We start from the raw sequence: 14,456 nt of genomic DNA on the forward strand, positions 1-14,456 counted from the left end.
TCATTTTTGTGGGCATTCTGCCAATATTCTGCCAGCGCAAGATTTGTGACAGGGCGACACCTGTGAAAATGGTGAACACCAGAATGCCAGGAAATTTGTTTCACTTCTCGCTCCTACCGACACGGTTGTGTTGAAAATAACGCAGCTGCCTGACTTTTAAGTCATTTAAACAAGGTATGTCAGAAAAGTTCCAGGATTGGGTTGCCATTGCTGCACAAGAACAATCGTGGAGGGACAGAGAGGCTAATTCAAGTTTTTCTTTTTTTTTTAAATGATAGCTTTATTTTTCTCCAAAAAGTCAGACAGTACAAACATACGTCACTTTAGGACCAGTACACTGAAACAATACATCCTAATTATAACACCATGCAATTTAGCAAATTAAAAAACAAACAATAATAATCAATGAGAGTGTTATGACAACAGTGACTGAATTTTAATCTAAATGCCAAGTAGGCATTTAGCAGGGATTCAGTCATCAAGCAGCATTCATTAGCTCACCTTTCTGTGAAACGGATTGTTTGTTTTCAAACAAACACACCTGTAAAGAAATATTGTAGAAGGCACAGCCATTCAAAGGTATTATTCAGCGCCCGAGTTGAAAATGTTTGAAGGAGACAAATATTTATTCAGAGTTAAACTTGTACAGACTTTGTTTCATCTAATAAACAATTACCACAAATTTTTGTATCCTGAGGGGGGGAAACAGAGACGTCCATTTTGGAACGCTCACCAAAATTACTTGAGGCCGCTGTTACAGCAAATCACAGAATTTTCTTACATCCTGACTTTTTGCAAAAGTAAATACCATCCACTGTCTCTGTAACAGAGTGCAATGTCAATAAACACTTCAGATTTTATTGTATTTTTTTACGCTTTTCATTCATTCATATCTGCACCCGTTTTTTGAACTGACGTGCCTCCAGGGCGCATACATTACTGAAGTTGTTGATGTATTAATCAAATATAGGCGGGCTGACCCTCATAGTAATTAAAAGCAGACATGTAGTTGAGTAGCAGGCTGAAAAAATTTTCTAAGTCGCATAAGGACAACTGGATCGACTGCTGACTTTTTAATTACAGCTGTGCTTCGGGGAGCTCGTAAGACACTTCTCCACGATATGTTCTAAAAAGGTTCACCGTGCATCTCCTAGCAACAACTACCTTTAAACGTCACTCAAACGTCGCCGCGGGAAATGCTTACCCAGAGACATTTTTCACCCAAAGTCCTGTCGGAGTTTTGTTTTTTTTCTGTCAGTTTGCTTTTACCTTATGGGGCGCGGTTACCTGGGCGGAGTTAGCAAGCTGGCGAGCACCAGGGAGCTCCCAATCACTTCCTGGTGTGCTCGCCGTGCACACCAGGAAGACATCAGATTGTTTCTTTTGTGTGAGCCAATGGGACGTTTTGTCATTCTGCGAATTTTGAGCATCTTCCTTGTCATAGTAAGGCTAATATTTTCCTTGTCTGCTTCTTTCGTTGTCTTTCACCTGGCTTCCTCGCACCATCATTTTCAGTTAGTTCATTTTTTCTCACCTGTTTGGTTGCATTTTTCATTTCCTGGTGATTTCGCTTTTGTTTTAAAGGGACTTTTTGGAGCTAATGCTAATTCCTCACCAAAAACATGACCAAAGTTGTGTTTTCCTCCCCTGTATGAGAAATTCTAGGTTATTCTGCTCTCCAAGCACCAGCCCCTCCCAACCTGGGAAAACGAGCTGTTGGCACGGTTTGACGTCATTGCGTGCGGCCCCACCCCCGCACCGCCCGTGAAATTTACAATCCATTTCAAAAATCGGCTTAGAACCTATCTGTTTGTTTCGTGGGTGACGTCATGAGAGGGGCGCGGCAGAGAGGCGGGGTTTTACTGAACCGAGTGTTTGACTTCCGGGTAAGAAAAATAGCCACGGAAATAACTCATATTTCATAAGAAATGACATCGCCATTGTGTCAAAGGTAAGATTCCATCATTATATGCCTATAGTTAACTGTGGAAGGGCTTAAAATACCGTGGTGTAGTCCCTTTAAACTGTTTTATTTTATTACTTACTTTATTACAACAGTCCCTTGCTGCTTTGGGTTCCAACCTGTCAAACCTTAACATTCAAAGTGTTTTAATCTTTTCCTGGCTCAAAACGAGGCAGAGGTGGTGGTATCACCCTGACCATTATTTTTAAGGTACTCGATACCATTATCGGCCGCCCTGTGGCAGCCATTTTACGATCAGAGACTAGAAATTTGAAATTATATGAATACAAAGTTGCCATTAATTTTTTGCCATTTTTTAACAACAATCATTAAAAAAATCATCCATCCGTACGTATTAAACTGTAAATATAGTTCAGCATTGTTGTAAAACCCTATTATGTTTATTGTATATACTTTGCTTTTATGACTTTGACGATGGCTGGAGCGCGCCACCTCTGCCTCGCAACCAGGAAATGGGCGTGTGCAAACGTTGCTCCATGAATCGGTTTCTTCTTCGTTACATTAAAGTTTAACACAAAAAAAAAAGAACGCTGTTTCTTCTTCGGTTGTTGCTTCAGGTCTTTCCGGTGCACTGCTGTTGTTACAGCGCCTCCATAATGGCGCAGCACTACAGCTGCAGTTAAAATGCGTTGCTGCCGAGTTCAAATGAGCGATATGAAGGGCTCAGGCTGGAGGTGGCGAGCAAATTAGGTGGAGGTGGCCGCCTCTGAATTTTGCACACAGGAAAAACCCTGGTGTATATTCTCGCACCAACAATGATATAAAATAAAGCTGATACATCATTAGCAGATATTTTGGGGGGGGGGGATTTGTCAAATATGGACGTTGATATCAGCCTTCAATTTCCTATGTTCCCTGCACAGTTAACAGTTTCACTTGACTGCAAATCACTGATATGAAAGGAGGATGATTTACTTTTACATCAACAAGGATTGTGTTGTTTAAAGGATTGTACCACGATATCAGCGGAATTAAAATCTTGCACATTTAAATACAGACGCTCCTTGTTGCCATCGCTTGCCCAGCAGCTAAGCAGTGGTTTTACTAGCAGCGTTTGTACACCTAGCAGCAGATTCAATTGCCAGTTCTGCGGCTCGTTATGTAGCCCGAAGGGCAACACCCCTTGAACCTGAAGTGAGCTGTAAAAGGAAAATCCTCCATATTGCAAGATGACCCGATGCTACAGGCTCCTCTATAAATGACGACCGGAGGCAATTAGCAAGTGGCGTAAGGCTGAAGCCACCCGATGAAGGCATGAAGAACCTGGACTTGCTGCTAGGAACGGCAGTGGCGGACGAATCAGAGACTCAGGGTCATGTTGCGGAGCAGCCACTGCTGGGAGCGGCTTCCGCTGCAGTCCCTCAGGGTGGGGACCATCTTGTCCTCCTCCAAGGGCATGTCCAAACACTGGTTGCTGTTCACGTGCAGCAAGGTGAGTCTCTGGAGAGAGAAGAAGAAGATCGACGCATGCGGGTTTATCCCAGCTCAATTTGGCGGGAAGACAAATTACAGCGAAAATACTGGCATAATTGACGCCCACCCTGAAAGGTTCGTAATTGCCGATGCAGTGGACCCCCAAAACCACTCGATGCATAGTGACAACACAAACTGCCAACGGCGGGCTTGGCGATGTATCACTGAGCTGTTCCAAATGTCGCTGTTTTGATGCCATATTTACTACGGTGAGCCAACGCAGGCGCGGGCGCTGCCAGCTAACTGTATCGGCCGTCTCTCTCCCACACTGACTGTCAATCACACATCTAACATGGCTGTAGGAAAAAGGGATTGTTTGAGCGGGAGTATGTTTAGGCTGAAGATTCACCATTTAAATCAGGGGTGTCAAAATACATCATGACAGCCACTCTACCGGGACTAAAAAAAGGGGGGGGGGGGGCATGACACCATTTTTTTTTTTTATCAGTTAGGTAGTAAGTTCATTTATACTCAAACTCTTTCGACCTCAAATTGACCTGCTCCTCCTCTCCATATTGTCCTCAACCGGCCTCTCTTTCCTGCTGTCATTTCTCTCACATGCACCAGAGGAGGGAATAAGTGCTTTTAAAATGTCCAGACGAGAAAAACAGAGCTGATGTGATGAGTTAAGTTTAAGCGCAGCATGAGAATGTCTTGAGCTCAGGGGCCCGCGAACAAGCTGAACGGAGCATTTAAGTGAATTCTCTCAGAAGTAATTCACAATTTCAGTCCCCGCTGGAGTAGCTTCACTTGACAGAATCACAAGCAGTGGCACTACTCAAGAAAAAAAATTTAGACACAAAAAAAAAAAAAAAAACTATGTGGAAGACCGCATACTATTTGCACATCATTGTAGTTTGGGCATTTTTGCAATAATGCACTTTTTGTTTAATCTCTTCCCGAGTTCGTTTGACTTTTTACAATCTGGTGTAAATATCATTCACAGTGTATACTTAAACATCGCTAGGCACCTCGTGTGTTTAACATAATTGGCCAATATAAAGTTGATCACTTTTTTCCTTCCTGCAGATGTGACGGTGTGGCGCCAGCATGATCAAACTGCCATTTCGGTTCTTCATTAACGCAAGATTGTGTTTTGACTTCTTCATTAAAGTGAGATTGCGCCTGGACTGTTGGGAGATGACTCGAACCAATGTGCACACAGAGACACTTGAGCTATGTTTGCACTTGGGTCATAAAACACAAGAGCCTAACCTCTGCCGGGCTACAAAGAAGTTTGTTCAAACAGAAGAACAAAGAGAGCAGGTGTTGCACAGCATCACACACCTTCCGAATAACCCCCTCAAAAACTAAAAAGGGAAAAAAAGCACTCAGTAGAACACAGATCCCCGCTAAGGTTAAAAAATAAATATGGGTGTGCTATTTGGGTTTGTATAACCACATTGTGGCAATCAGCGCTGTGGCAGAAACAAGGCAGGGATGCCGATGACTTATTTATTATTAAAAGTTATATTGGGAAGTTTTTGGTTAGTTTTTTTGGTAGGCTGGAACAGATTAATGGCCTTTCCATTAATATTAATGGGGAAAGATGATTTGAGATGCTTTATAGGCCGGGCTATGTGTTACTTTCGCATGACATGTAGAGGTACGTGGTATAGAAAATATATTCAATTTAACACTCGGGTCAAAGGTAACCCAATTATGGATCAAAAATGGACCAATCCACTTTATGTGTCAAGTTTGACCCAACTTTCTGGCTTGTTTTATACAAAATGTCCCAATTTTTTCACCCAAGTAAAGGATCTGACCAATATTTATGAGTTGTTTTACAGTAAAAGACACATTTCTTGAATCAAAGTTGGGTCAAATTGACCCAAGTAGAGGATCGGTCCATTTAAGAACAAATTCACGCAACTATTTAATTTCTAAGCCCCGAGGTTTTCCTATGTTTCAAAAAAAGTTTTTAAATAGTAGCTACTGTTTGCCACAAAAAAAGTCTACGAGTGCTGTGATGTTGACTGCCTCCAGAATGTAATTTTAAAAGGCCTTCATGGAGGCTTTTCTGCAATAATGAGAGCAGTATCCTCGAGATGGAGATGGCAGAGGAATCTTGCAGCAGAGAGAGAGAAATCTTTCTAGGTTTAGAAATAAATAAATAAATAAATGTGGAGGGTCCTGTCCTTTGCTCATAATTATTTCATGTCCCCTCTTGGGGAAGAGAAAACTCATCTCAGCCTCCCGGCGAACCGAGCAGTGTCTTTTGAGCGAGCGGCTGAATGTGTGCGCAGCTGAGACTGGCTAATTAAATGAGGACAGGTTCTGACCATAAGCCCCAGCTGAGGAACATTATCCTCCCGTCGCCCGGCAGCTCACAGGACCCGCCGAAAAGGCTTTGCTGCGTAACGTGCACTCGTGTCGACTTTAGGGAAAGAGCTGCTCTGCGGGAAACGGGGAGTTCCTTTGTCTCCGCGCCGGTGCCGACCGACAACCTCGCCGGTTCTAATGGCGCGGCGTTCCGAGCACTCCCTTCTTGTTGTTCTGGCTATGGTACAAGGAACTAAGAGTGAAAAGCAATTCGGGCCATCAAAACAGCAGGTCACTTCACGACTGCAACTCTGACACACACTCGCAGCCATGGGGGAGACCCTTACCCAATTTACCCAGCCTGGACACAAAAACGCAGCCGGTGAAATTGCTCTTTCTTTTCTCGTTCCCTTTTTTTACGGCGCAACAAAACAGCATTCAGTCTCCCGGTAACGCGGCAGGGGGTAAACAGAGCTGCGTAGACACCTGGCTGGAAAGACAACAACAGACGAATGCTGCATGTAAATGAGCAGGCAGGATGCTGCTGATAATTGGGATCGGTTGGTTTTAGAACAAGCGCACGGCGTACAGTGTGCACAGCTGCCAATAGCCGAGAGGCCTAAAGGGCCTGGTCCACAAAAGGCACGGTGCAAAATGAAGGATCACTTCAAAGGAACTTGTAAACAATGGTCAGCCCCCTTTTTCAATCAGCCTCGCACACAAACAAGAATGAGCTAAAAATAAACACGCCCTCCACCGTCGCTCACTCGCTGGCAGAGCCAGTGAATTTTCGACATGAAATATTTATGATGGGAAAACAAATGTCAAATGAGATCTAATTTAGCGTAAAGACCAACAAAAGGTCTTGCGGATAGCATCGTACATGCTGAACCATCTCAATGGGACATCTGTCATCGCTTGATGTGCTCCTGTGCCTTCTGCATCGAGGGTCATCAGTAAAGGCTCCTTAATGCTTCCTCGAACCATTCATTCTGACTGTCTAGTACTTGTAGATCGACCTCACCAAAACAGGCTTTGCGTGGATCCGTTCTCGCCACAAACGCCAACGAGAGCGCATATCACACGGTTTGGTGGCTGAGATTGCAAATGTTTTTTTGTATTTTTAGTTTCTGAACAGTACTTGTTAAGTAATTTGTTTACATTTGTTTTCCTATTATCACTTTGTGCACTTTGTTTAAGAAAGTAAAACCAAATAATGTTGATGGGGGGAAAAAACATTGATAAAATATTTTCTATTTATCAACAAACTTTGTCCTGAATTTGTGCTTTGCTTAAAAACTAAACAACACAACACTTAAAGGTTGAAAATTAATTGTGATTTAGCAATTTGATGATACAGCTACCAGCTATATATATATATATATATATATATATATATATATATATATATATATATATATATATATATATATATATATATATATATATATATATATATATATATATATATCACGTCAATATCGATATCAGCGATATTTACTTGATATCGGATCGATACCAACATTTGCAGTTGTCAACAATCAGTTGATGAAAGTCAAGTTGAGGATGATTCATCTTTCATATTTTTCAGCACAGTACAGCAGACCCCAAACTTTTTTTTGTGTCACATATCAGTTTCAAGTTAAGACCTATTTTGGAAGACAGGCATAGAAACAAATACCGTACAATGATCCACTCCATATTTTTGATCTGACTCCGGTTTGTTTTGGATGTAATTCCACTCCTTACCACTAAATGGTAGCACACTATTTAATTTCAACTTGTTAATTTGACTAAAGAATGAAAACAGGAAGTATTTCAGCTCATCCTACTTTTTGCTGGAGATTGTTGAACGGTCAAATCTGCTCTTTACAAGGAAAATTGTCGTCTAAAAACTCATCTGCACTGTCGAGGTGCGATTCCCAAGGCACCAAACCCCAATTGTGCCCACTGTATGTTGGCAACCCAAACTACCATTCTACTAGAAACGACAAACAACTACTGCTTCTACTCTACCGCTTCTTATCTCTACAATGCTGCTCACCTCGAGAGCCTTCCAGACCAGGCGGAAGCCTAAAGAAAATAATCAGTGGGGCTGTAGTAGAGGCGCCTAGCGACCTCCACCCGTGTGAAGTTGTACAGGTTCCAGGCCTGAAGGGGACTGTTGTTACAGTACTCCACAGTGGGGCCGTAGGTGCCGTCCTCGAGGCGGCTGATGGTCAGACATGACTGGGTGATAATGTGGAGGAAGGTGTGCTTCTGCGGCGAGCAAAACGGGGAGGGAAGTCAGCGTTATTTTCAGGACATTTTCACACGAAATAAGGAGATTGTCAAAAATAATAATAATAATAATAATAATAATAATTGCCCCATCAGTTTAAACTACAAAATTTTTTTACAATTGGTAACAAGATTTTAGTGTCCGTTTTATTGTTTGTCAATAAAACGCTTGCACCAAAGCTTTTACATTCCGTATGCAAAAACATGCAAATCAACATGAGACCCTCACTAATGGACCACACATTTCAATGTATTTAAAGGGTTTTAATAGCTTTCTTGTCAAAGAACACAAAGGTCACAGCCATTGGAGGTTAATGTGTGTTATTTATGCAAATATTTACCCTACGGGGGTTAATCGGAAGGATTGGTGTGTCATGGAATTGCTATTTGGAAATGATCGTATGCACTGAACTGTTGGACGTGCGCTCGCTGTAAATAAGCTTTGGAAGTCACAGGCCTCAAGGGATGAAGCGACGCCTTCATATACAGTCGCAGCTCAAGGGAAATCATTTGATTGATTTTATTTTTGTATTCATCTTACAGAAAGAGAAAGGTGGGATGGTTGTGAAGCAGTTCTGGCTCATCAACTTTTCTGCTTGTCGAGCAATATGCTTCCGTATGTTTTTCTTCTCAGGGCTTGAAATAAGATCCATTAGGGCTTCGTCGTGTGTTGTTAAGAACCTCACCATTCCATTTCCATTTTGATTCTTTAGGTTTCAATCCGATTCAAATTGATATTGGATAAATGCTTTGATTTTGATTCAGTAGTAAGTAGGAATCGCTCGTTTGTTGTGGTACTGCAGTACTTTAAATGTGCGCGGTACAGCTTACACAAGAACAAGCTTTTGTCTGTTTCCTGTGTTGTGATTGACACGGGAATCCCAAATGACTGAAAACTTTAGAATTAAGAGATGAAGGCACTGGTTTCACGCCGGCGCTGCTTGCTTCGGTCGCCATTCTGTCGAGTTGATTCAGAGAACTTGTTGATATCGAATTGAGAGGCAATGCATTGATATTTTTACACAACCCTAAACCTAATGTATGCATTTCAACATCTTTCGAATATTTTCAATAAAATAATGAATATTAACGAGGGATAGACCGATTATCAGTTGGGCCGATTATCGGATTTTTACAAATACCGGCATCGGCCTTTTTACGAATCTGAAGGCCGAAAAAACTGTGAATGCTTGCAAACGTAGTGAATTTAGGGTTTTTATCAGATTTGTAAGATGTTCACAGAGAGTTTTTACTTGTCGCAAAGACATTTCGAACATGTTCAGACGATTTTTCACTGTCTGCGAACCTTTTTTACAAACCCTGACGAAAAGCTCAAATGAGCTACATTCACATTTTGCTCAGTGAGATACAGGGAACTTTTCATTTATGGATTTCTTTAAATTTCCACTTTGTATAAATAATGCTGACACTGGAAACTCTTTACACTTTTTATTTATTGATTTTTTTAAATTAACAAATTAAGAAATGATGTTAACATTTTGGAAAACTTTATTTACAGTAGAAAACCTTAGGGAACTATTTATTTGCTTAGTTTTTAATTTAGCATTTTATTTTTATTTTTTTAAACAAAGCTGTCTGTCAATTCTTTATATTTAAAAAGAAATTAAGATTTTTTTTTTTTTGGACGCAAATATTTTATTTTTTACTGCAAATGAATATCGGCTTGGAATATCGGTTATCGGTCTACTCGGCTACTAGAAGTTGAAAAAAACATCGGTCTATCACTAATTTTGACCATGAATAAAAGATTTCTTTAGATAGACACTTGACACCTGTTGACTAATCCTGGTCATCGAAATACTCGAAATGATGCTTCCCTTTGATTCAAAAGGAGCTTGGCCCAGACTCCGCTTACAAGTGGGTCACCTCAAAGTCGTTCCGAATGTCCCCCAGACACACGTCGGCTCCAAGTTTGTCAATTACCAAGAGCTGAAATGCTTTGGGTCTTGGACATGGCTGAAAGCATATCAGCTGGAGACTGGACCCATTTCGATGACATTAACAGCACTTAGTCTACCATGATATTCAGATGGGAGTGCGTAACCGCCGTGATATTCCAGATTTGGAAGGTAATGTGTCTGCTGGTGGTTGAGTGACAGCAGGAGGGTGAACGCTGCGGGGCATTCTTACAATCAAGGTGCTGCTCATTATCCTTTTCTGCTGGAAAGGCCACCCTTCAACCCACTTTCACAGTCCAAAAGACAGATATACGTCGCCCCAACAGCAGCTAAACTTTGCTTGGAATTCATTTTCTTCGGTTGATAGAAATATCGGTTAAAACTCAGAAAAACATAGGCGGGCGGGCAGCGCAATGTCTGTGGGGGTCCAAAAGCCAACCTTCTCGAACCAACTCAAATGTAAAGGTTTTCTTCTTCAGATGTGTGATCCCATTGATTAAATATTCTTAAGGGAGCCCGATTGGCTGAGAAATATCAATTGGCTCATGGTTTGAGGGAAGTCGAAACAAGACAACTTTTCTTCCATCTCCGCAGTCAAACCAACGAACTGTTTTAAATTCATGTTTTCTTTAGAAAATCAATTATCTGATTAACAACATGTTGAGAATTCTTATATGCGGAATTGTGTTTCTCTTTAAAAAAAAAAAAAGCTCTCTCTCAAAAAAAAGAACAAAATAAATAAATTTTAAAAAGGCCCGATTTGTGCCTTCTCCAAAATAAGAGTTCTCGTATTCATTCTATGTGAAATGATAGCCCTCCCCCATTTGCACAACAAATATCAACGATCTCTCAGGAATCATGCCTCTCAAAATCGTCAGCAAACTGCTGTTCAATACTCCAAGGAACATTTAATACCTCCTAGTGCCATTTCAAAAATAAAGCGCTTCTACACAACGTCTGGTCTGATCAATCAAAGTCCTTGAGGGACCTTTGTGTCTCCGCTCCTGCGGTGTGCAAAATATCAAAGTTCTTGAGGGATTCGCATCACTCCCTACCCCTCCCTCGTAGATTTTACAGCTACCGTAGACAATATGTGACTGATAAATCTCAAGCAACTGAATTGTAACCCAAGGTGAAAACAAGTACATTTTGTGAATTTCGTTGAATTTAAAGAGAGAAAAGTGAGCGGGACGAGTAAATGGTTAATGGAGCCACCCCAGGACCCCAGCCACTGCCGGGCACAAGTGGGCTAAAAATAAATAGTTAGCGAGCGGTGATGTGTGATTATGTGAATTATTTCCCTTTTTTATATTTACTCACTCACTGCCATTGACGACTATAGACGTCAAAAATTCATGTGAACTATTTCTATTAGTTTAACTTTTTTTTTTTAATTTCATTTAATTTTTTATGAAAACCTAGATTTTTTTTATTGCACATTTATAACAGATATCAAATTATCATGCATACATTTTTTAGCAGGTAACTTGTAACTGTAATGGATTACATTTTAAAAGTAACCCTCCCAAACCTGGTTGTAACTGTATCCTACTTTAAAGTGCATCTTACGGACACAGTAGAATAGAAAAAACGATAGCACAGGTGACAAATATTTGAATAAGCACCAGCTTCATTCAAATCTCTGGTGTGGATTAATTCACCGTTGAATACAACGGATGAGGGATTAGGGTATATGCCACGGAGGAGGCGGGACTTCTGACTTCCGGGTTTCACACATCAGCTTTATTTCCGCTTCCGGTTTGCGACATGTTTGTCGCGTCCCAGTGCGTGCGCTTCCGCCTTTGCGCCTCTCGGTTGCGCGTTCCCGTTGACGGGTGCGAGTGTGTTGTGTGTCAGTTGTCCGAAGCATTTCAGAGGGCGCGAGTGTTGGAACGCGTCCAGCAGTGGCCGGAAACGGCGCTGATGTGTGAAACCCGGAAGTCAGAAGTCTGTGGCATCTACCCCATTGGCTGCTGCTAGATGACATCACTTGTGTGTGACACACTTTCAAACGTCCTTATTCCGGTTAAATAAATAGAGGTGGCAAATCCAGTTCCAGAAAGTAAAAACCCTGCCACAGTTTGGCTTTAGCCCCAGGTGCTAGCTAGCTAGCTCCTTAGCTAGCTCCCCGGGTGCTTGTTTACCTGCTAGGGAGCTAGCTAGCTAGCAAGTACGAGGGGCTTAAAATCACATTTAAAAATCCTCCCCAAAGGCTCATGTATTAAATTAATTGCCAGACTAAAACGAAGGAAATTTTTGCTATAATCACAGTTAGTTTTAGTTAGCTTTGTAAACGTTTCAGTCAGGTTTCGTTTTTTTAAAAGCATTTTCGTTTTTATTTTATTTTGTGAACGAAATTGTTTTTTTAATTTTTGTTTTCGTTTTTTCATTAGTTTTCGTTCCCTAAAATAACCTTGGGTGGTACGCTGTGAGACTTCCTGATGTAAAATGGGCGGGAAACACTTTTCTACACGTCCTCTACAGCGCTTTCATAACATTGAGCAAGTTTTGTTCCTTAGTTTGATCTTGTCTGTTTTGTATTCAAAACACACTTGATGATGTTTATGATCTTTGCTGAGGTCATACGTCTGTCTCCAAGTGAACAAGAAATAAATGGATTACAATATGATTTAGAGTGGGAGAAGGTGGTGGAGGAGAGACACAAACAGTTGCTATATTTTGTCCTCAGCATGGAGATTTCATTTCACCAAAATCAAAGTTAAGACTTCTGCAAAAACATCCGGTCAACTTACAGTGTTTGTGTTGTTTTGTTTTGTTTTTAATTACAGTAATTTTTTCAGGGGGGAAAAAAATGCCTCCGTTGAATTGAAATCGACCCACTTTGTAGTCTCGTTGTTTATGCACAAATGCAGTCAAATTAAAAAATATTAAGCAACACACTTTTTGAATGATAATAACTCTAACAACATGTAAAACATCTTCATTCCAAATCGAATTAATTCATTCTGACATTGCACTATACAGAAGATTACAGAACATACAGTATATAAAAAAATTGACGGCGTTGCATCACCGTGGCAGTCGCACCGCGTGCTAAACATTTGTCTTCATTCGAAAAGGTGCACAGGCTTGCACTGACGACTGATCGCGCTGCGAATGATCTAATCTAATGACCACCAAGACTCCACACAGTGCGAAAGGGCAAATATGTCACAATGTAGGATTCACAAACTAGCACGAATGGGGAAATGTCATTCAAGCGATGCGTCCTACTGCTTACCTCAAAATCATATTCCCATTTGCCAATATACTGGATGAAAGAAGAGAACACAATAGGAGAAAACAGCTGCTCCAGTGAAATGTGTGCTAAAAAAAATAAAAAATAAAACTGACACTGAGCACCACCTGGTGGTCAAATCCCCAGGAAAGCATATTTTCTTCAACTTCCAGATAAGGCAGGAAAAAGATCCCATTTCTTACCTCAGCATCGTACTGAAACATTTGATTGCCCTTCATGTGGTGACACTTGAGCATGACGACAGGCCCGTTGAGGCGGGAGACGTCCAAACACAGGTCGTCCGTCCGAATTTCTTTGTCCGCCGTGTAAGAGAAGACCTGAGATCAAGTTCACAAAAAGCATCAGCATTGTCACTTTTTTTTTTTTTATTGAGCCTCCTCATATCGCATTTCCACGAGAGCACTTTTGTGTGTTGTTTGCATGTTCACCCCATGCTTTTTGTGGATTTCCTCAGAGTATTACAAATTCTTCCCACATACTTAAAAACGTGTTCGGGTCGATAAAGGCTCGAATTGCAGCTATCAAATATGTTTAGAAACGACTATTTCACCGATTTATCCTATCAAATCGTTTTTCCTCACCTGGTTACCACCCATGCCGTGGCAGTTGAAGAAGCCAACTTTCTCGTTCTCCTTTCGGCCCATGTTGTCTACACATTGGTTGGTCTCAACATTCCTGATCTGGTCACATCAAAAACATCGTTACAAATTATTGTTGAATCTGTGCTCAGACCAACATAACTGTTCGATGTAGGGCTGCTCGATTATGGAAAAAATAATAATCACAATTATTCAAAGATTTTTTTGGGGGGGGGTACAAAACAAGAAAATGTTTAAGCATTTAAAAATATTAAGACCACTTCAAAAAATAGAAACACTATAATTATGTAAGTTTCTTTTGGATCAAACAAAATTTATAATTATATATATATTTATAATAATATATATTTATTTATTTACTTTATGTTGGCAAAATTAATGTGTAAATTATTAAGACAAATAAAAAAAATTGAAACACTATAATTCTGCAAGTTCCTTTTGGATGTAACAAAATTTATTAAATTAAATTAATTATTTTAAAATTGAAAAAGGTGCAAATGTATACATTTAAACAACTCAAAAAATAGTACAGTATTAATAATGTTTTTTTACAATTATGCTGATTTTGTATTTGTGGAGTGTAATAATTGTAATTGAATTTCGATTCAATTGCACAGCCTTAGTTCGATGGATGAAAAAGAGGGCGCCAAGCATCTTTGGAGCAAATTTGTGGATCT

At 40.5% G+C, this 14,456-nt stretch overlaps 1 protein-coding gene across 5 annotated transcripts in view; it reads right to left on the bottom strand.

The window, feature by feature from the left end:
• Positions 1 to 268: 268 nt before the first annotated feature.
• Positions 269 to 14,456, bottom strand: part of galnt13 (polypeptide N-acetylgalactosaminyltransferase 13) — a 29,698-nt gene continuing 15,510 nt past the window's right edge. The window contains exons 10-14 of one of the 5 annotated variants that reach the window (XM_086091218.1): positions 13,762 to 13,860; positions 13,363 to 13,497; positions 13,163 to 13,192; positions 7,847 to 7,981; positions 269 to 3,424 (exon numbers count right to left, since the gene is read on the bottom strand). In XM_086091218.1, the coding sequence (XP_085947344.1) occupies positions 3,284 to 3,424; positions 7,847 to 7,981; positions 13,163 to 13,192; positions 13,363 to 13,497; positions 13,762 to 13,860 (540 nt within the window). In that variant the 3' untranslated portion in view covers positions 269 to 3,283. Of the gene's footprint in view, positions 3,425 to 7,766; positions 7,982 to 13,162; positions 13,249 to 13,362; positions 13,498 to 13,761; positions 13,861 to 14,456 lie in introns of those variants that run through there. The other 4 variants (XM_086091213.1, XM_086091215.1, XM_086091217.1 and 1 more) reach the window with 4 other exon arrangements.

Source organism: Leptonotus elevatus, chromosome 12 (genome assembly GCF_054856555.1).
Source record: "Leptonotus elevatus isolate MCC_2025b chromosome 12, RoL_Lele_1.0, whole genome shotgun sequence".
Lineage (NCBI taxonomy): Eukaryota > Metazoa > Chordata > Actinopteri > Syngnathiformes > Syngnathidae > Leptonotus > Leptonotus elevatus.